This window comes from Theropithecus gelada, unplaced genomic scaffold (genome assembly GCF_003255815.1).
Source record: "Theropithecus gelada isolate Dixy unplaced genomic scaffold, Tgel_1.0 HiC_scaffold_15883, whole genome shotgun sequence".
In the NCBI taxonomy this organism is placed as follows: domain Eukaryota; kingdom Metazoa; phylum Chordata; class Mammalia; order Primates; family Cercopithecidae; genus Theropithecus; species Theropithecus gelada.
Genome location: NW_020257640.1, coordinates 3,613,242 through 3,634,139, shown reverse-complemented (window position 1 = coordinate 3,634,139; position 20,898 = coordinate 3,613,242). Strand labels below are relative to the sequence as shown.

General features: G+C 51.5%; 1 protein-coding gene across 1 annotated transcript; it reads left to right on the top strand.

Annotated features, from left to right (window-relative positions):
• Nucleotides 1-12,380: 12,380 nt before the first annotated feature.
• LOC112617134 (voltage-dependent calcium channel gamma-like subunit) lies at nt 12,381-19,646 on the top strand. Its single transcript, XM_025373868.1, has 2 exons — nt 12,381-12,472; nt 18,008-19,646. The coding sequence occupies exons 1-2, from the start codon at nt 12,452-12,454 to the stop codon at nt 18,578-18,580; spliced, it is 594 nt and encodes a 197-aa protein (XP_025229653.1). The 5' UTR covers nt 12,381-12,451; the 3' UTR covers nt 18,581-19,646.
• The last annotated feature ends 1,252 nt before the right edge of the window (nt 19,647-20,898 follow it).

The following is a 20,898-nucleotide window of genomic DNA, read 5'->3' as shown; positions in this document are numbered from 1 at the left end:
CAACAGGAGAGTTGGTGGGGCCAAATAAATCATATCCAAACCATAGCATTCTGCCCCTGGCCTCCCATGTCTCATGTCCTTCTCACATTGCAGAATACAAGTATTCCTTTCAATAGTCCCCAAAAGTCTTAACTCGTTCCAGCACTGACTCAAAAGTCCAAAGTCCCATCTGAGACACAAGGCAAGTTCCTTCCAGCTATGAGACCGTAAAATCAAAAACAAGTTGTTTACTTCCAAGATACAATGGTGAAACAGACATTGAGTAAACATTTCCACTCCAAAAGGGAGAAATCAGCCAAAAGAAAGGAGTAACAGGCCCCACGCAAGTCCAAAACCCAGCAGGGCAGACATTAAATCTTAAAGCTTCAGAATAATCTCCTTTGACTCTGTCACCCTAAAGGAAAAAACTGAGGCAAACTTAATAGAAATAGGGAGTTTATTTGAGCCAAGCTTGAGGATTGCAACCCAGGAGCATAGATTTGCCCTGAATATACACTCTGAGAAGCAGCAGTTACAAGTGGATTTTTAAAGGAAAAGAAAGGCAATTCCTAAGTTGTTTACCAAACATTTGATTAAAATAAGATAAGATATTGATTGGCTGTACAGTGTCTTTTGTATCATGAATTCCAGGAACATGAAGGTAATGAGTGAGACAGCTAGTTAGGAACAAGATGTCTTTCAACAATTGTCCCTGTCAGGCCTCTGAGCCAAAGCCAAGCCATCGCATCCCCGGTGACTTGCACATATACGCCCAGATGGCCTGAAGTAACTGAAGAATCGCAAAAGAAGTGCAAATGCCCTGCCTCGCCTTAACCGATGACGATGACATTCCATCACAAAAGAAGTGAAAATGGCCGGTCCTTGCCTTAAGCAATGATATTATCTTGTGAAATTCCTTTTCCTGGCTCATCCTGGCTCAAAAACTCCCCCACTGAGCACCTTGTGACCCCCCCACTCCTGCCCACCAGAGAACAACCCCCCTTTGACTGTAATTTTCCTTTACCTACCCAAATCCTATAAAACGGCCCCACCCTTATCTCCCTTTGCTGACTCTCTTTTCGGACTCAACCCCCCTGCACCCAGGTGAAATAAACAGCCATGTTGCTCATACAAAGCCTGTTTGGTGGTCTCTTCACGTGGACGCACATGACAGTCCCCAGGGATGGGTGCTGGGGAATGAAAGGGAGGTGAGAAGTATGATGGGATGAAAGTCCCATGCTCATGTCTCTCTGTGCCTGATACATTTTGCATACCTCACATAGCTCAGACTGCTCTAAGCTATTTTACTTTTCTCAACTCTATATCCTGCATCCTAGGCACACTGGTGCAAGGGGTGGGCTTCAAGACTTTGTGTCCATGGCTTTGCTAGGTAAAGCCCATATGGCTGTTCTTACAGGTTGAGGTTTAATACCTGTGGCTTTTCCAGGCTGAGGTTGCAAGCTGCTCTCCTACAACTCCACTAGGCAGTGACCCAATGGGGGCCCTGTGGGGACTCCAACCCCACACTTCCCTTGGCACTGACCTAATAGAAGATTTATGTAGGGGCTGTGTTCCTGCAGGAGGCTTCTTCCTGGGTACCCAGACTCTCTCATATATCTTCTTAAATCAAGATGGAACCAGCCAAGCCTCTACCACTCTTGCATTCTTCATGCCTGCAGACTTAACACCATGTGGAATCTGTCAAGGTTATAGCTTGTGCTCTTTCAAGTGGTGGCCCAAGCAGTTCCTGGGACCTTTTGAGCCATGGCTGGAGGTGGAGCAGCAGGGATACAGAGAGCACCATCTTGAGATGGTGCAGGGAAGTGGCATCTTGGGCATGGCCCCTGAAACCATTCTGTCCTCCTATGCCTCTGGCCCTGTGGTGGAAGAGGTGGCCTTGAAGATTTCTGAAATGTTTTGGGGGACATTTTCCTATTGCTCTGACTATTGGCACCTGGCTTTCTTTTATCCATGCTAATCTCTATAGCAAGTGATTGCTCAGCCAGATTCCTCACCTGAAAATGCACTTTTTTTCTGTGCCACTGGCCAGGCTATGGATGTTCCCAGTTTTTATGCTCTGCTTCCCCTTTAATTGTAAATTCCAACTTTAAGTCATTCCTTTGCTCTCAAGTTGATTTAAGTTGTTAAAATCAACTTGTCACTAATCAAATACTATGCTGCTTAGAAATTTCTTCTGCCATATACCCTAGGTCATCACTGTTATATTTAGCCTTCCACAAAGTCCTAGGGCATGAACACAATGTGGCCAAGTTCTTTGTTAAGGCATAACAAGGGTGACCTTTGCTCCAGTTCCCAATAAGTTCCTCACTTCCATCTGACACCTCCTCAGCCTAGATTTTGCTATCCATATTTCTATCAGCACTTTGGTCACAACCACTTGATTAGCCTCTAATATTTTAAGTTCCAGACTTTCCATCATCTTCCTGTCTTCTGCTGAGCCCTGCAAACTCTTCCAACCTCTGGCCCTTATCCAGTTCCAAAGCCACTTCCATATTTTCAGGTATCTTTATAGCAATGCCCACTCTCAGAATCAATTTTCTTAGTCTGTTTGTGTTGCTATAAAGGAATACCTGAGGCTGGGTAGTTTATAAAGAAAAAGGTTTATTTGGCTCATGGTTCTGCAGGCTGTGCAAGAAGCATGGCATCAGCATCTGCTTCTGGTGAGACCTCAGGAAGCTTCCACTCATGGTGGAAGGTGAAGGGGACCTGGTGTCACACTGTGAGAGAGGATGAAAGAGAGGGGAGGAGCTGCCAGGTTCTTTTCAACAACCCGTTCTTGCAGGAACTAAGAATGAGAACTCACTCACTCCCATGAGAATGGCACCAAACCATTCATGAGGGATCTGTCCCCAGGATCCAAACACCTCCCACTAGGCCCACCTTCAACACTGGGGATCGTATTTCAGCATGAGACTCAGAGGAGCCAAACAATCCCTATCCAAATCATAGCCGATGCTGTACAAACCCAAGTTGTATCCACCCTTTTGAGTTTGCCCACTCAAGCGTAATACACATGGTCATAAACTTTTGTTTGCTTTTCTCCTGTTAATCTTTCTTTTGTCAGTTTAACTTATGGGGGCCCAGACAATGAATCTAAGATGGGTAGAAGGAAAACAGTTTTTCCACCTCTAGAAGTTCTTCTTGGAAAGCTCTGGTTTTAGGCTGATAAAAGGTGTAGGACAAACAAAAACAAAATCATTCTCATATGCCTTCAATTCAAAATAACGTGTATGTCATAGTGGTGTGTTCTGGGCCCTTTCACTATGAAACAGCTGTGGCCAGGCCTACTCTCCTCTGACTGTCAAATAGAGCAAATGTGTGTGTTTACCCTGGGGCACCATCTGTCTGCTGGGCACCCCTTGCTCAAACCTCAACTCTAGGCCCCCGATTCATCTTCAGTGGGGAAGGCTGATGCCACAGGGGAGGACAGAGAAGACATTTGAGCATTATGCACCTGGGACACAAGTCATGCACACCTTCCAGCCCACTTGTACCCTATCCTAAGCATGTTAACACACTCCCTATGTCTTCCCCTGCCTTCCTGCTGCATGTTTTCAATTGATCTAACACTCCATATGACTCAGGCAGCCTAATTTGCCCTATGAGCCTTTCTATTTTGTGACCTCTGTCTCGGCCTGTCTGGTGCTGTGCTTAGAGGCTTCCATAGCAAAAAGATAATTCTCTACATGACAGAACTTGGACAAAGATATTCATCAGTGTGGTTGGCTGGGGGGGACTCTGAAGCGACCTAGTTGTTCACCACTAAAATGAACAAATAAAATGCGGTGGATGAATAGCAGGGTAATCACAGCAGTGAGAGGCAATGAACTAGATTATGAGCTTGCAAACTTCTTTTATCATGAGTCACAACATAGAAATACCTTTTATGTTGTAACATGGGATCTATCTATCTATCTCTATCTATCTATCTATCTATCTATCTATCTATATCTATCCATCCATCCATCCGTCTTTGAAAAAATTCGTAAAAATACATTTAATTATGTCTGAGGCACTCTGACATTTTCTATTCATTTTTGATAAATGCTAGTGATGCTCCTACCAAATTCGTTTCACTAGTCACTAGTGGGGCCTATACTTTCATTTGCAAAGCATTGACTTCAATGTACATCAACAGAGATGGTCTTAAATCATGCTGTTGGGTAAGAAGAGTAGGAAACAGAACAAGATTTATAGCACAATGCAACTCAGGAAACAAAATCCACACACACACACAAGGATACACACTTGGTTACAAACATATATCAAATACATTAGAGGGCGTGCCTCTATAGGGAATGAAAGTAGAGTCTGAGGAAGAACATGAAAAACCAATCCTAGAAAGACCTTGAATGTGAGGATTCTGTCAATATGCCATGATCTGAGAAGAATGGTTAATGAGCTCTGAAGCAGCTAAACAAAAAGATGGGATGGAGGTGGGTCTCTCTCCTGCTGGAAAAGAAGTTTGAGAATCACATAAATATTCACAAAGTACTTAGGAGCTGGAGAATGTTGTGTTTAGAATTCTTTAAATGTATCATTAAAATCAGTTCATAAGGATACAATATCTTCTGGTGCAAAGTTGGAAGACAGAAGGGTCCCCTGGCCATCAGTGTAGGTGAGACCAGCTGAAAGGAAGTGTCAGCTTAGAAGTTTGCAGTCACAGAACAAGGCTGGCCAGTGTACCTGCCACGTGCTTCGGGGAGAGGGCCTGGGACCAGGGCCACCTGCCCCCAAGGAAGAGCTCTCTGTTGGGTGGACAGCCCTGCCTCAGTGCTGGCCCCTTCTTGTCCATAGTCCCTGTGGCCCCGGAGGCCATGCTTCATGCCACATGACCCTGCACCCAGTCCTTGGTCACAGCTTTAGGGGACAGCGTTGGGCCCCTAGCTCTGGAGGAACTGGCTCTCAGACTGCTGGCTTATCATTAAACTGAGCAGCCTAGCTCTACTGGGCTACAGAGATTCTCCCTGAGGAATCTGAGCCTGGAAGTGGAGAGGTCATTTGCCATGAGGGGTGAGGGCTGCTGTAGAGTCGCCATGAGCTGGAGTCCGGGCAGGAGGCTGCAGTGGATGGTGAGGTGGGGAAGGCAGATGGAGGTGGGATAGCGAGATGCGGATGTTGCAGGTATGGCTGGGTTATCTCACCAGCACAGCAACAGGGCTGGTCTTACAAGTTCAACTCTTAGAAGAGCCAGCAGATGACATGGAGGACAGACAGAGCCAGGGGTAAGACTGGTGGGGCCCACAGAGCATAGCCTGTCCATAGGGCAGCCCTGCAGGGCGGTGGCCATTGTTCCCATCTGGCCAAGTGATCCTCAGGGTTCCAGATTGTCTCATTTTCAAAAGAAGTCAGGGTTGGGGCTCAGAAAATGATACCCCAAAATGTGGTGCTTTGACTTGCTGAACTGAAGAAAAAGGCTCTGACCGTCCCTCTGATCTTCCCCGGCTCCATCCTTCCTCTCCCAAAGAAAAGCACAAAGTTGTTCTCTGAAGTTTCCTAATCTGCCTAAAGTCTGGACCCACTGAAGAAGAAAACAATGACTCCTGGTCCTTTCCCTAAGCTTTCATTAACCGAACTCATATGGCAGGAAGACCGAAGTCTGTCCACATACCTGGGCAGGCTTTTGTCACAAACTATTGTCTGCTCTGCAGGCTCAACAGACTCTGTCCCAGGCCATTGTATGTTCTTCATTGAATTCCCCTAAAGATCACTTAGCACCCCTCTGAAATCATTCACACTTCTCCGTCTCCCTCTCTCCTAGAAAGAAGAGTACAGAACCATCTGTACCCCATCGTACGGTGGGTCGACCACGCTGTGATTCACCCCCTTGCATGCTAATACATTTCAGTGCCACAACCTCCTTTTGCAAGTTGACTTTTCAGCAAACCCTCAGAGGGTAAGGGAAGTTTTTCCTTGACCGACCCCTACACCAGAAATCCAGAATTTAGCATAAAATCCTCAACTTTTTCTTTTTCTTTTCTTTCTTTTTTTTTTTTTTTTTTTTGAGACAGAGTCTCACTCTGTCGCCCAGGCTGGAGTGCAGTGGCGTGATCTCGGCTCACTGCAAGCTCCGCCTCCCAGGTTCATGCTATTCTCCTGCCTCAGCCTCCCGAGTAGCTGGGACTACAGGTACCCGCCACCACACCTGGCTAATTTTTTGTATTTTTAGTAGAGAGGGGGAATTTTTTTTTTTTTTAACTAAAAACACTTTGAGGCCGGGCATGGTGGCTCATGCCCATAATCCCAACACCTTGGTAGACTGAGGTGGGAGAATTGCTTGAGCCCAGGGGGTTGAGGCTGCAGTGAGCCATGATGATGCCACTGCACTACAGCCTGGCCAATAGGGTGAGACCCTGTCTCCAAAAAAAAAAAAAAAAGCCACACCCAACACTTTGTGGAAAAAACAATACAGGACTACAGGCTGAGGATGATGGGCAAGTGCTGGCTGAAGGTCCGAAGTCCATCCCCTTACCCTATTCTCATGGGGAGGCCACCCTGCCCCGAGTAAATTCCCCGAGAGATCCCAGTTTCCCGTATTGCTCCTCCCAGACCCTTTGATCCAGACTGTTTTCCTTATAAACATCTAATCTAACTACCTAAGTGGTGGGGTGTTTCCTGGGTTTCCCCAGAGCTTAGGCAAAGTCCTGTGTAAACCATTTAACTTCCATAGTCATCAGCCCAGTTATGCCCAGTACTCATGCCCACGCTGTTTCTTCTTTGCCCCTCACTGGTCATTCCGTGCTCACCAACCAACTCCTGGTGCCTAACTTTGCTTCTTGGGCATTTTGATCCCAGCAGGGGAAGAAGAAGGAAAGAACACAGATCCACTCTGGGGAAGAGATGATCTGGCACTCTGTGCTGTACAATAACTCTGGGTGCATTTGTTTACTGTCTCCAAGAGACTGAGTGTCTCAGCATATGTCCCAGACATATGCTGATGAGTACAATGTCCAAGTCTGCGAAGAAAAAGTTGATAGAAGTCTCTCCCGTGGGGGTTCGGCGTGTGCCTGGACATCTGTGGGGTCCTGATGCCTCCATCTGTCTTGAGGGAGGACTTGACTTTGGAAAGGGAGGCCCTACAGAAAGGCCACCCTCAAAGGTCCCATCTACATCATTCTCCCTCTCCCCACCTCTCTGGTACCACCTCTAAATACAGAAGCACCTTCAAAAAAACTCACGTGGGGGAAGGTTCCCATATATAGACACGTTTAGGAGAAAGTTTCTCATATATAGACACATTTAGGAAAGATTCTAGTTCCTCGTTTCATTCATCGCTTCAAGCATAGCCAGCCCACCCCTGCATTCCCCCTTAGAGGTTGGGTGTCCCCGATGAAGCTGCTGACTGACAGGCCCTTTCTTCAGTTGCAGGGTGAACATCATACCTGTGATCCTTCCTCATCCAGGGGAAAGGCAAGAAGGAAAGACTCAGGGCAGGGCGGGGAAACTCTTTGGCCCCCAGCCAGCTCACATTAAAATGCGGTAAACAAGGTCTGTGTTGCAATCAGGCGCCTGAGAGGAGGTCAAGGAGGTTGAATGCTGGGCTGGGGCTCAAGGCAGAGGAGGCAAAGGGCGCGGGGTGGCCTGGCTGGAGGGAAAGGAACCAGCCTGGAAAGGTCTGGAATCAGGGAAGCCATGGGGTGGGGGCTGGGAGAAGAGGAAGACCTGGTGGGTAAAGGCGGGGCAGCAGGAGGAGAGGAGAGGGAAGAGGCCATGGGCCACAGACAAGGCAAGACCTGGGGGGGTCAGAAGTACAAGGCACGGGCAGCAGGGAGGGCGGGTCATCCTGGCACCACGCAGCTTGCCCAGTGAGCTTCAAGACACTGCTCCTTGCCGACTCCCTGCTATTACCTCTGGGTGTTTGAAGTGTGTCTGCCCCACCTGGTCCCTCCCACCTTCCAACTCCTCAGAAGAAAAACCTCCAGCACTGGGAACTACCTCCAAGACTAAATCTCCGCACAGAGGAGTCACCTCTCAGATCTAAGTTTCCCCGGGAGCAGGGACCACCCACACTTAGAGCCCCTGGAAACCGGATGGTCAAGATCATGAGTTATTCGGACTTATGCATATGCCGGCCAGGACAGTGCACCTGACACCTTATGCACATTGCCTCATGGGATCCTCACGACACCAGGAGGGAGGTGCTTCCCAATTGACAGAAAACCGAGAAGCACAGAGGGGAAGTATCTGCTCAGAATGCATTCGAAGCCTGGTTCCTCTGTAAGCAAATCTTACTGACCAACCCCTATTTAGGGACTGGGCATGGAGTGGTGAAAGAGGGAAAAAGTCCCAGCTCTCATGAAGCTCATGATATTTTAGAGAGGGAAAGAGACAATCCAGGAAATAGACAAATAGCCACGTTCAGCGAGTGATCAAGAATTTACAAAGGTAAAAGGGTGGCAAGTGGCGGGGGCGGGTGTTATTCTGGCTGGGAAAGTCAAGAGATGCCCCTGAAAAGGCCCTAAGGCCCTGCAGACACCCAGGGGGAGGTCTTGGCAGGAAGGTGGGGGGATGGGAGGCCAGGAACCAAAGCTTCATGAGCCTTGGAAAAGAGGGATGGGAAGATGCTTGAAGGGACAGAGGAAGTGAGAGTGAAGGCTGTTCCACAGGCATCCAGGCTAGAGAGGAGGGGATCTGGGGTGGGCTGAAGTCAAGCAGGCACTGGAGGGGTAGAGAGGAGAGGATGGAGTATATGGAGGGTGTGAGGGCAAAGAGAGCAGGAGGATGCGGAGCCTGAACTAGGGAGGCCCAGGAGAGAGGAGAAATGGAGAGGTAGGTTTTGACTCTAAAACTCAAGCACTGTTCCGTTGACAGGGACTTTGTCTTTTTCTTCTTTGTCCCTCATTGGTCAGGACAGTGGTGACAACACAGTAGGTATTCAATTACTTCATTCATTTAGTCAGTGAATATTTATTGAGAACCTACTACATGCCTGGCTCTGTCATAGGCACTGGGGATACACTGGTGAACAGGACAGTGTCCTTGGCCTCTTGGAGCTTACATTAAAAGGGGGAGACAGGACAAGTAAATATGTGTACGTGAGCAGAAGGGAAAAGAGAATGGAGGGGCTGTTTTAGATGTGGGGGTCGTGATAAGGTGACATCTGATCCCAGACTTTAAAGAAGTGAGCTGGTGAGTCTTAAACGAGAGAATCTCGGGGAAGAACATTTCAGGCAGAAGCAACAGCAGGTACAAAGGCCCCGAGATGACGAGTGTTTGTTGACCGAACAACAGATCTAGTGCTTGTTGACTGAATGATCAGGAATTGTGTCCCTACCAATACACTTGAAACTCTCTAAGGAACATGCCTGGGTCTTCCTCATCAGAAAAGAGTAGTCAGAGGGGTGGGAGGGAGCCACTTCCTGCCTTTCTTTACGCAATTCCTCTTTCCCCAGCCCTGGCCAGGCCTAGAAGCAGGGGTCAGGGAGGGTCAGGTGCTAAGTCTGTCACAATCTGGAGAAAGGGCAGAGAAAGTCAAAGAATAGGCAGGCTGTGTGCTGTCCCACAGCCCAGCACTCATGCCCACGCTGTTTCTACTTTTAACACCTGGAGGTCCACCCGGTCATCCAACCCCCACCTCTGCCCCTGCCATGACCCCCCTCACACTAAAACTCCTTACTTCTCTGGTCATTCTCCTGGTGCGTTATTTGTCTCTGTAGGGTTTAAGGGAAAGCTTCTTCACCCTCTGAAGTTTCAATGAAAAATAAACTCACAAAAGGCACATTAAATGGAGAAAAAGGTATATCCATTAATTCAACGTGTATACCCGGGCAGAATGAGAGAGTTGATGCCCACCCCTCAGCAGTGCTCAGAAGCTTCTATACTATCCTGGCAGAACAGGTGATGGGAGAGAGCAGAAGAGGAATTCTCTAGAGGGCTGAATGGATCCGGGAATAGAGATTCACTTGCCGGGTGTGGTCACATTCTTGGTCCTACGTGGAGGAGGAGAAAAACAATTGTTCCTTTTGGTGGGTCTGGATGTTAGGCAGATAAAGGAACTTCGATTTCATCCTGTGTTTTGGGAGAGATGGTGAAGGGAGGGAAGGTCTGAGAGACCTTCAGACTTCTTCGGTTGGGTAAGTCAAAGCGCCACGCTTTGGGACTTCTGACCCCAATACCTCTCTGGCTATCGCACCAGGATTGGAGAGGGCTGTGGATGCTGTCACTCCCCGCACCACCCCAACCCCCTAAGACACAGAGGGACCTAGGAGACTCCAGGTCTTAAAGTCTTAGCTCAGATTCCACCCAGATTCTGGCCATATTCCCAGTCCTCATGTGAGCATAAGATGATCAGAACTGGATAGTCACTTCCTCTTTATTATTCTTAAGTCATTTCTGCTTCTCCAACTATCTTGCTGACAAAGACATGTTGCTCTAAATTCTACTGATTCAAGACTTTTCTATTCTTACCAACAAAGCATAACAGGCTGCGAGAAACATGCCTGACCACACACAAAATTGGAAAAGGCATGCAGTGGGTGCAGATGACCCGACCTAACTGTTCCTTCTGATTTTAATTCCAGGCACTTCCCTCTTGGCCAGGTGAGATGCTACGATCTAGAAGGTCTCTCCCACAGGGCATTCTTAGGGCTCAGTGAAAGGACCCCCACCCCCAACAGGACAGGTCTTCCTTTCCCATGTGGGCTCTTTATCCAGAACCCACAGCGCGGAGGAGTTGGCTTCTGGGACCCTTGACTGGGGACAAAGCAGGTGGGGGCCACGGAGGGAAGGCCCCAGAGCAGAGAGGCACCAGGCTGGCTGAGCCTGGCCAGCTGCCCTTTGCCTTAGCTCAGTGGTTATCAAAGCCTGGCCCCCAGGCCAGCAGCACCAACATCACTTGAGGCCTACTCAGCCAGAAACTCTGCAGTGGAGCCTCCCAATCTGTTTCAACAAACCCTCCAGGTGACTCTGGTGCAGAATGGTGGCAAGAACTCAAACCCGGACTAGGCCTGCCGGGTAAGTGGAGTCCCGGCCCTCCGGCAGACTCAAGTGTGGGTGGCCTGGGCCAAGCCCTCCTGTGCCTGGGCCATTTCTCCGTTTGTCAAGCCCTAGGACTGGGGTAAAGGATTTGACAAGGTCTCTTGGGCAGGGATGGAATCACATGAGTATCTAAGCGGAAGATACATAGACAATTGTAACTACTCCTCTTTCTCACATGGCTCTACAGGGGAAAACAGATGAGTGCGGTTGCTTTGTCTTTGGGTAAAGACACCAGGAGCTGCCTGCCTGAGTGAACCAGACAATTTAATTTATGCCATTTAGTGAAGGGTCTTGCTTTACCACCACATTTGAGGAGGGGCGGCAGGGAAGCCTCTCTGTTGGAATTTGTGACCCTTGGACGCTTCTCCCACCTCCACCCTTTTGGGGCAGTAAAAGCTTTTAGGTGCTGCCTCTTTAAGAACTCAGATCTGGCCGGAGGCCATGGCTCACCCCTGTAATCACAGCACTTTGGGAGGCTGAGGTGGGCGGATCACCTGAGGTCAGGAGTTCCAGACCAGCCTGACCAACATGGTGAAACCCCGTCTCTACTAAAAATACAAAAATTAGCAGGGTGTGATGGGGCGCGCTTGTAATCCCAGCTACTCGGGAGGCTGAGGCAGGAGAATCGCTTGAACGGGTTTGGGGTTTGAACGCGGGAGGCGAAGGTTGCAGTGAGCCGAGATCGCGTCATTGCACTCCAGCCTGGGCGACAAGAGCAAGACAATGTTATAAAAACAAAAAACAACAACAAAAAAAACTCAGTTCCTATCGAAGTGGAGAAAAAATAACCACATTTGTTTGGCGTATTTGCACTTTTAATAGTCCCTGAAGCGTTCAGGAGGAAAGCAGGATTTTTACATCCCCTTTGAGGGACGCAAGTAGGATTGCCCAAAAGGTTCCACTCCGTTTACACTTAGCGAGGGCCCGGCAAGAGCCCCACCTTTCACATTCATTATTTCCCTTACTAACCAAGGCTCCGAGACGCTAAACAAGTAGCCCAAGGTCACCCCGCAGGGTGAGGGCAGTAGAGCCCCGGCGCGTGCCTCCTCCCTTCGGACCCTGCCGCGTTCCCAGAGGCTCGACTCAGCAAGCTGGAACAGGAACCGAACCCTCGGGCCCTCTGTCGCCTTCCCGGCCCTCGAGGAATCTGCGCCCCAGGCGAAGCGGTCCTCGGAGGTTCGGGAGCGTCGGAGTGACTTCCCGATCCTTTACCCTGGGACTCGAGGGATCCCTCCCCTCGAGTGCCGGGTCCTCCCCGCGGCTCCCCAGGGGCTCCTCCGGCCGCCCTCGCTGACTCAGCGTAATCTGAGCCGCGGAGCCCGCCCGGGGTTAATTGCCGAGCTTTGAACGCCCCTTCCCGCCCCGCCCGCCTCCAGCAGCCGCCCCGCCCCCGCGGAGAGGTCCCGGGCAGGCGCCAGCGGCCACACAGAGCAGCCGGAGGGAGCGAGGCTGCAGCGCGGCCGCCGGGCGCAGCATGACTGCCATCGGCGTGCAGGTAGCCGGCCCCCGGCGAGGCGCTGACCCGGGGTGCTGCCCCGCCGTGGGAGGTGGGGGTGGGGGAAAGGGGGGAGGGGCGTACCCCCCGCGAACTCCAGCGTCGGCCCGGGGGTGTGAGCGCCCCCCGTGCCCGCCCCCTGTTGCAAACCTGGGTCCGGAGGAGGCTGGGCGGGGAGCAACCTCGAGGAGCCTGCCTCGCATAGCTGCTCCCGGGGCGCGGACTCTGGCTGCCTCTGTTCGCGGCCTTGCAAGCACCCGAGGCTCCCAAACTTCACTGAGAAATATTTCTTCTCTTTGAGGTCACCAGTGACTTACTGGTCGGTTTACCATAAGGGTTCCCCTTTGTGAGAAATGAGGCGCATCTGGGGTGGAGGAACAGAATCGACTTGCAAAGTGAGGCTTATGTAACAGGATGCGTCTCTCGGGAAGCTAGACTTTTCTGGGGGTGGAGGTTAGGAAGACCGTCTCCCTCCGCAAAGCTGCGTTTGGGGTCCTGGGCTGGGAATGGACTCGCTGAGGCGCCAGTCCTCTGGGAAAGGCTCTGGGGAGGGAAGAAGCCCGTGTCTCCGAAGGCTTGGCTTCTCCTTAGCGGAGTGCGAGATGTTTATGTTGGCTAAGAACCTACGCATTCCTACCCGCTCCCTCGGGTCTGCTGCTCCCCGAAGGGAAGTCAGTGGGTGGCGGTACCGCTCCCCAGCGGGCGAGCTTCCTTTCCGCGCAGCTCGCCCGCTGCAGAGTCTAGCCGCTGGACTGTCCCCGGGATTACAGAGGCCCGTTGACTTCGTGTAGAAACGCTCAGCCACAACACTGACCTAGTAGATACTGTTCCGCCCAGTTTATAGATGAGGTAACCGAGACTCGGAAGTAACGTGCCCTCAGTGGCTGGCCAAGGAACAGAATCAAGATTCAAACCCAGGGCTTTCTGGCTCCAAATCCCACTGGCTCCTCCTGCCTTTACCTAACGGGAGAAACCCTATCCACAGGCCACCCCCAAAACCTCTTCTATAGCCAGGACCTAGGCACCTGGGCGAAGCTGGGCATAGGGCGCAGGGAATTCCTCCCCTTTGTTCTGGAGCATGTCTGGAATCCTGGCCAGGCAGCGTGCTGGGACAGACCAGGTGTCGTCCCTCCCCTCCAGGAGCTTACAGCCCTTGTGGGGAGAGACACTTGGAAACAGGGCATGGAGGGAGCGAATGCTCAATTAAGAGAGGAGGAAGCCTGGTAGCAAGGTGAGAGCTCAGCTGGGGAGGCCACAGGCTCCAGGTGAAGGGTGGGTGCTCCGGCCACTTCTGGGGTAATAACTCTTCATCCCTGCAACCATGACTTGCCAGGGGACAAACACAGGTAGGAAGCAAGTTCTGGGTCATGCAGGCAGGGGTGGGCCCCGCTGGGGCTGAGAGGAGCAGAGGCAGGCCCGCTCATCAGAGGCTGTGAACTTCCAGGATGTTGATGATGGTGATGGCCTCACCTGGGTGGGGGGGGGGAAGTGGGTGATGAGGGGGAGCCAATGGGGGAGACATGTTGGGGATGTGGCGAATGAGTTGGGAGGAGCTTAGGTTGTCTACCTGGGGGTGCTTTCGTTAAGGGGAACACATGAGGCCCTGAGTTATAGGAGGAAGACCATGACGTTGGACTCAGTACCCCAGTAGTGTCACGTGACCCTATTCTATAGGTCACAAGATGAAAAAGGAAAATGCTTACATTTTTAGCAGAGAAGTTAAGGCTCAGAGAGATTTAAGTGATTGCCTAAAGGTACCCTGCAGGGGTCCTCTAGGTCAGGGGCAGGACTTGACCTCCCCGTTCCTTCTTTTCCACTGCATACCTGTCCAGCTGCCCTCCAGGAGCCGTTTCAGGCCCTGCATCACTGAAAGCTGGCGGAGGTGCCGGGTGGTTAGAATAAATACTTCAATATGTGTTATTGTTACTAATATTAATAGCTACCATGAGTTGGGAGCAGTCCGTGTACCATGCATCTTTATATACAGGATCTCATTTGATTCTTGGGAGTTTCAGTGGTGGCCGGAGAGTTTAAATGAAGCTCTACTTTGCGGCAGGATGGGGAGGAAACGAGATGAGGTCAGCTGTCTTCACTTTCTGATTCTGACGTGACATCTAAGGGCCTGGAGATTAAAGTCCAGTCTGCCTAGGACAGGTGGGGCTGGGGAAGGGACTGGGGACGTGCCTGTTTTCCAGCCAGCATGATGTCTAGGGTTAAAAGGTTTCTGGGTCCTTTGACTCGTTCTCTGCATGTGGTGCTCCTCCTTTTTAGGACCACTTATCATTCTCTAGGGACCTTGTAACCTTGCCAGGTGCCTTCATGGCTACGACTTTCCTGCAAGCGTCATTAACTTCATTTTCTAGATGAGAAAACAAGGGCTCAGTAAGTGAAGAAACTGCCCAAGGACAAACACCTCTAATGGTTTGTGGAGTAGACCTAGGTTTTCAAAATTTCCTTTGGTTTCTTTCTTACTGGTAGATTTGTTTTGTGTGTGTAATAAAATGCAATACAGACTCCTGGACCCCCAGTGTCCCGAGCAGGTACAGGGCTCAGTTGAAGTGAGGAAGGGGATGCAGCGCCAGCCTGCTCAGCTTCCCTGCCCACCTGGCTTCAGCACTGGAAGCCCCACCAGGCGCAAGGGGACACAGTTTGAGAAGCACAGCCCATACGCATAGCTCTGTGTTTTTGACTGCACCCAGGCTGCCTTCATCTCAGCACCTGGTCCTAGCTCTGGCATGGCCCTTGAGGCATCCCTCTGCACGCACCTTTTCCTCACCAAGCCGGGCATGGGGCGCAGGGAATTCCTCCCCTTTGTTCTGGGGCATGTCTGGAATCCCCGCCAGGCAGCGTGCTGGCACAGACCAAGTGCAGTCCCTCCCCTCCAGGAGCTTACAGCCCATGTGGGGAGGGCTGTAAGGGCTCAGTACTGAGCCCCTAGCACAAAGGCCCTGTCCTTAGAAGGCCCTAGTCAGTATTTATTCACTGAATGGATTCCACCTCCTGTATATCATACAATTGTCTGGGCAGCCGTAACAAGCTTCATTGCGATTTAGGTGAGTGATCTTGGGCAAGTCACCTACCCTCTGCATAGTTTCCTTCTCCGTACACCCACCATGGAGCCTCCTACTTTATCAACCTCATAGGTTTGAGAATAAAACAGGATCCTACTTAAGGCAGAGGTGCTGAAAGCAAACTGCATCCTTATTCCTGTACGCCTGAGGTTGAAATTAGTGGTAGCAGGCCGGGCGCGGTGGCTCACGCCTGTAATCCCAGCACTTTGGGAGGCCGAGATGGGCGGATCATGAGGTCAGGAGATCGAGACCATGCTGGCTAACACGGTGAAACCCCGTCTCTACTAAAAAATACAAAAAACTAGCTGGGTGAGGTGGCGGGCGCCTGTAGTCCCAGCTTCTCAGGAGGCTAAGGCAGGAGAATGGCGTGAACCCGGGAGGCGGAGCTTGCAGTGAGCTGAGATCTGGCCACTGCACTCCAGCCTGGGCGACAGAGCGAGACTCCGTCTCAAAAAAAAAAAAAAAAAAGAAATTAGTGGTAGCTCCTGTGTCTGGGGCATGTGAGCAGATACCCTTGCCAGGCTCTTTGACCAGGAGTCTCCCAGAAGCAGGGCTTTATTTTATGTCTCACACTGACAGGAGTGGCCCAGACCTGCCTCAGGAAGCCTCCATTCGCCCATGGCATAGGACACACCCTGTGTTCCTCATTGCTCCATTCTCCTGGGTCCTAGCAGTGACCATCATGCGTGCCTGTTTTGCCTACCTCCCAAATCGAGGTGTAACCTGGCAGCTTCTTTTTTTTTTTTTTTTTTTTTTTTTGAGACGGAGTCTCGCTCTGTCGCCCAGGCTGGAGTGCAGTGGCGCAATCTCAGCTCACTGCAAGCTCCGCCTCCCGGGTTCATGCCATTCTCCTGCCTCAGCCTCCTGAGTTGCTGGGACTACAGGCGCCTGCCACCACGCCCAGCTAAATTTTTGTATTTTTAGTAGAGACAGGGTTTCACCGTGTTAGCCAGGATGGTCTCCATCTCCTGACCTCGTGATCCGCCCGCCTCGGCCTCCCAAAGTGCTGGGATTACAGGCGTGAGCCACCGCGCCTGCCAACCTGGCAGCTTCTAAACACACTCCAAAGCAGGTCATTTAATGTATGACTGTGCAGGAGACTCGGTTTAAAGGGAGCTTCAGACGGAAGTGACAGTGGTTGCAAACGACCTTTGACTTATCTCACAGCTCTCCCTTGAGCACCCACTGAATGCCCAGGTATTGGGGACACCGCAGTGCATAAACACAGAATGTGGTGTTGTGGTGGTCGGGGGCTGCCTTCCCAGAGCACATAGTGTTGGAATGAGACAGAAATAATATGTAACTACAAACTGTCCTCAGAATGGTGAAGAATTTGAACAGGTGCCTGACACAGAAATACCAGGAGGGGCCTGACTCTGGGTTGAGGGGGCAGGAAAGCCCTCCCAGTGGAGTAGACTTGAAGCTGAGACATGAAGAATGGAGAAGAGGTGTTGCCCTGGCGGGGTGGCAGGAGCTGCGGAAGAGCCTCTACAGGCTGAAGAGCCAGTCATCTGAGGAAAGAAAGTCCTAGAGATGGGGAGAGGGGAGTGTGCTGGGAGTTGAGGTTGGTTGGGGAGGCGGAGCGGATTGTGAGGGGCTTGTGGGCAGTGTAAAGAGTTCCTGAAGTCTTTCATTTGCTTTCTGGGCCAGGGCTTGGGTGCAGTGCCGGGGTGGTATCCTTGAACTGTGAGATGAGACACCTCACTGGACACCTAGCCTGGCTTGCCAGGAGACCAGGGCGGGGGCACCTCCTTCCAGGGCTGAACCGGAAGCGGAGGAGAGCTGCAATGGCCTTCCCATGCCCAGACGCTGCAGGAGCAGACAATGGGGTTGGCAAGCTCTGGATAGGGTACGGGCCGCACGAGTCTGAGGGCAAGGTGCAAGCATCACTTTCAGTACCAAGAAAAACAAGGCGATAGCCTAGAGTCCAGGGCTGCACGTGGACAGCTCAGAATGATCAGGTGGGTGGAGGTTAGGACAAAATCGTGTGTCCTGGGCAGATGGAGGGAAACAGAACCGTGTATTGATGTGCTAATGTCTCAGTGCTTGGTACAACCCTGGCAGCTCCGCCAGGCCGTATTCTTGTTTTTTGTACAAAGAAACCAAGGCAGGCTGCATGCTCAAGGTCATGGGAGGCAGGCACGACAGGTTTTCTGAACTCAGAACTGACTCAGATTTGTCAGTCGGTTTGGACTTCTCACCCACTCTAAGATCACGAAAGAAAGCAAGCTCAGGGAACTCTTAGTGCCTGGTGAATACTGGATGGCAAATGCTCACAGGTCTAGAAGGGTGGGAGGGTCCCCCAAAAATGGGGGGTCTGGTCTGTTCCGGGCTTCACAGGAGACCGGAGCAGAGAATAGGACTGTGTGGAGCGGGAAGGAGGGCGCAGGGGTGTTCCCTGCAGAGGTTCCTGGGGGCATGGCAGGGCTGTGGCTGACAGGGTGCTTCCTATGGTATTTTCCAGGCCCGGAGGCCTTTGGGCCAAAGGCAGCCCCGCCGGTCCTTCTTTGAATCCTTCATCCGGACCCTCATCATCACGTGTGTGGCCCTGACTGTGGTCCTGTCCTCGGTCTCCATTTGTGACGGGCACTGGCTTCTGGCTGAGGACCGCGTCTTCGGGCTCTGGCACTTCTGCATCACCACCAACCTGAGTGCACCCATGTGCTTCAGAGACCTGGGCCAGGCCCACGTGCCCGGGTTGGCTGTGGGCATGGGCCTGGTGCGCAGCGTGGGCGCCTTGGCCGTGGTGACCACCATTTTTGGCCTGGAGCTCCTCATGGTGTCCCAGGTGTGCGAGGACAAACACTCACGGCGCAAGTGGGTCCTGGGTTCCATCCTCCTCCTGGTCTCTTTCGTCCTCTCCTCCGGGGGACTCCTGGGTTTTGTGATCCTCCTCAGGAACCAAGTCACACTCATCGGCTTCACCCTGATGTTTTGGTGCGAATTCACTGCCTCCTTCCTCTTCTTCCTGAACGCCATCAGCGGCCTTCACATCAACAGCATCACCCATCCCTGGGAACGACCATGGAAATTTTAGCCCCCTCCAGGGACATCAGATTCTACAAGAAAGTGTGGTCAAGATGGGACTTTTCTAACATGTGGCCTCTGGTGGGGCTGAGGTGGGACAAGGACCTTGAAACGGCTGCCTCTTTGCCAGTGACTTGTGGGTGATCAGCCAGAAATGACCGGGGGACCTCTGCAGCTGATGTGCAGGGCCAGAGGCCAGGAGGGCGCCTCAGGGCCACCAGCTGCACAGACCTAGCCAGATGCTGATTTTAGAAGAAGAAAAAAACATTTAAAAACTCCTTCTTGAATTTAATTCCCTGGACTGGAACAGAGTTGGAAGCAGCGGCGTAACTGGTGCCTGAGCTAGCTGCACAGCCAAGGATAGTTCATGCCTGTTTCATTGACACGTGCTGGGATAGGGGCTGCAGAATCTCTGGGGCTCCCAGGGTCATTAAGAATGGATCGTTCTTCCAGCGAAGGGTCCAATCAGTGCCTAGGACTGTCTTCCACCAGCTCAAAGGGCCTTTGTATGTGTGTCCCTGGCTTTAGCTTTGGTGGTCAGTGCCAAAGAGGCAGAGTTCAGGATTCCCTCAGAATGCCCTGCACACTGTAGGTTTTCAAACCATTTGACTCGGTTTGCCTCCCTGCCCTTTGTTTGAACCTTACAAACCCTGGATAACCCCAGCTTCTAGCAGCTGGCTGTCCCCTCTGGGAGCTCTGCCTATCAGAACCCTACCTTAAGGTGGGTTTCTTTCTGAGAAGAGTTCTTGAGCAAGCCCTCCCAGGAGGACCCACCTGACTGCTAATACACAGACGTCCTCAAGACCCGTGTGTGCACGTGTCTGCTGTGAGGGTCAGACAGCCTTAGGGCACCATTTGTAATCCCAGAACACATTTCACAGAGCAGGTATCTAGATCTGCTGGACTCCACAGGAGGTGAGGGGGAGCAGTGAGACCCTGGGTAATGATTAGCACCCATGCTGGGGATGCATGGAGGTGAAGGGGGCCAGGAACCAGCGGAGATTTCCATCCTTGCCAGCACATCTTTACTTCTGTTCATGAAAGTGCTCCCTTTCTAGTCCTTTTTCTGCCCAGAAGTAGGTGAGGTTATTGAAGTAGGTGAGGTTATTGCCCTCAGCCCATTTCTTTCTACACAGACTCCTTCCCCCTCCCTCACCTGGTGAATTCTGGCTCCCAGCAATTGCATGGGTTTTTGGTCTCTGTCCCGCTCTTGTCACTGCTCCAGGTTCCTTTCCTGGTCTGGGCTGAGCACCTGTACCTACCTCTATTGTGATGTTTTAAAATTCTTATCCCAGGATGCATGGAGTCATGAGGCAGTCTGCTTTGTAGGATGTAAGGCCATGGACTTTAAGGTTGAACTACCAAGATGCCCAGAGTCCACGGAGATCATCCCAGAAAGGTTTCCGTGAATTGATCGGTTTTATGGAGTACGGAGCTCACCAACCACACAGGCGGCATCTTAGCCTGGGAAATGGGAACCTGGAGCAATCTACAAGTTTCAAAGGGGATGCGTAACCCCCTTGTCTCTTCACGGGGAGGGGATATATGGTGGTGGGGAGTCAGGGCCCAGAGAGGGATGCACTTGTCCAGGGTCACCCAAAGCCAGGAGTAGAGCTGACCCACCCACCAGCAGGATGCCTTTTCCTTGACATGGAGGGGAGTTTCTCTACTTCTCTCCAGAACGCTACCTCCTGAGCACTAGTAGGTTTGGTTTTGTAGAAGCATTCAAAAATTGAGTCCTTTTTCATCCTCACATGGGGGCAGGGAGCGCAGATATTCAAAGGAACCGAGAACGAGAGTGGAGGGTGAGACTGAAGTCCCCAGGAGCTTAGAGGGGCAGCAGGGAGAGCACATACACAGCCTTGGAGCATGGGCATTTGAAGTCAAAGGCCCTGGACTGAACTTCTGCCACCTCTTTGCTTAGTAGCTTGGGCAAGTCATAGGGCTTTGGTGGACCTGTCTTCTATGAAATGCGATCATGCCCCATTTCCTGCTGTGTCTGCCTCAGGCTGAGGACATCTGTGTGAAAGAGCAGGAAAAACAGGGGTGTGCCCCTCACACCCTGTTGGGGATAGTAAAAGGGACTGGGGGCCCTGGGGCTTCCCTGGCCTCCATGGTGACTTTATCCTATTATTTTAGCTGTTGTCCTGAAGGTTTGGGTGAGAGCTACTAACCAGGTGAGTTAAAGTAGGAGACAGGATCCGCCGACGGCAAACATTTCGTGTTGGCTGGGCCTTCTAATCTTGTTCCTAACTGAGCTGGGGGACCAGGGAGGAGCCCTCCTCCTGCAGGAAGGGGTTGGGAGCAGGCCGGAGCATACACCCTCAC

What these genes read in the sequence shown, in the direction of transcription:
- LOC112617134 (XM_025373868.1), top strand. Translation starts at nt 12,452, where the DNA reads ATGACTGCCATCGGCGTGCAG. An exon ending in TGACTGCCATCGGCGTGCAG is followed by an intron (nt 12,473 to 18,007) that starts GTAGCCGGCCCC and finishes GGTATTTTCCAG; the next exon opens with GCCCGGAGGCCTTTGGGCCA.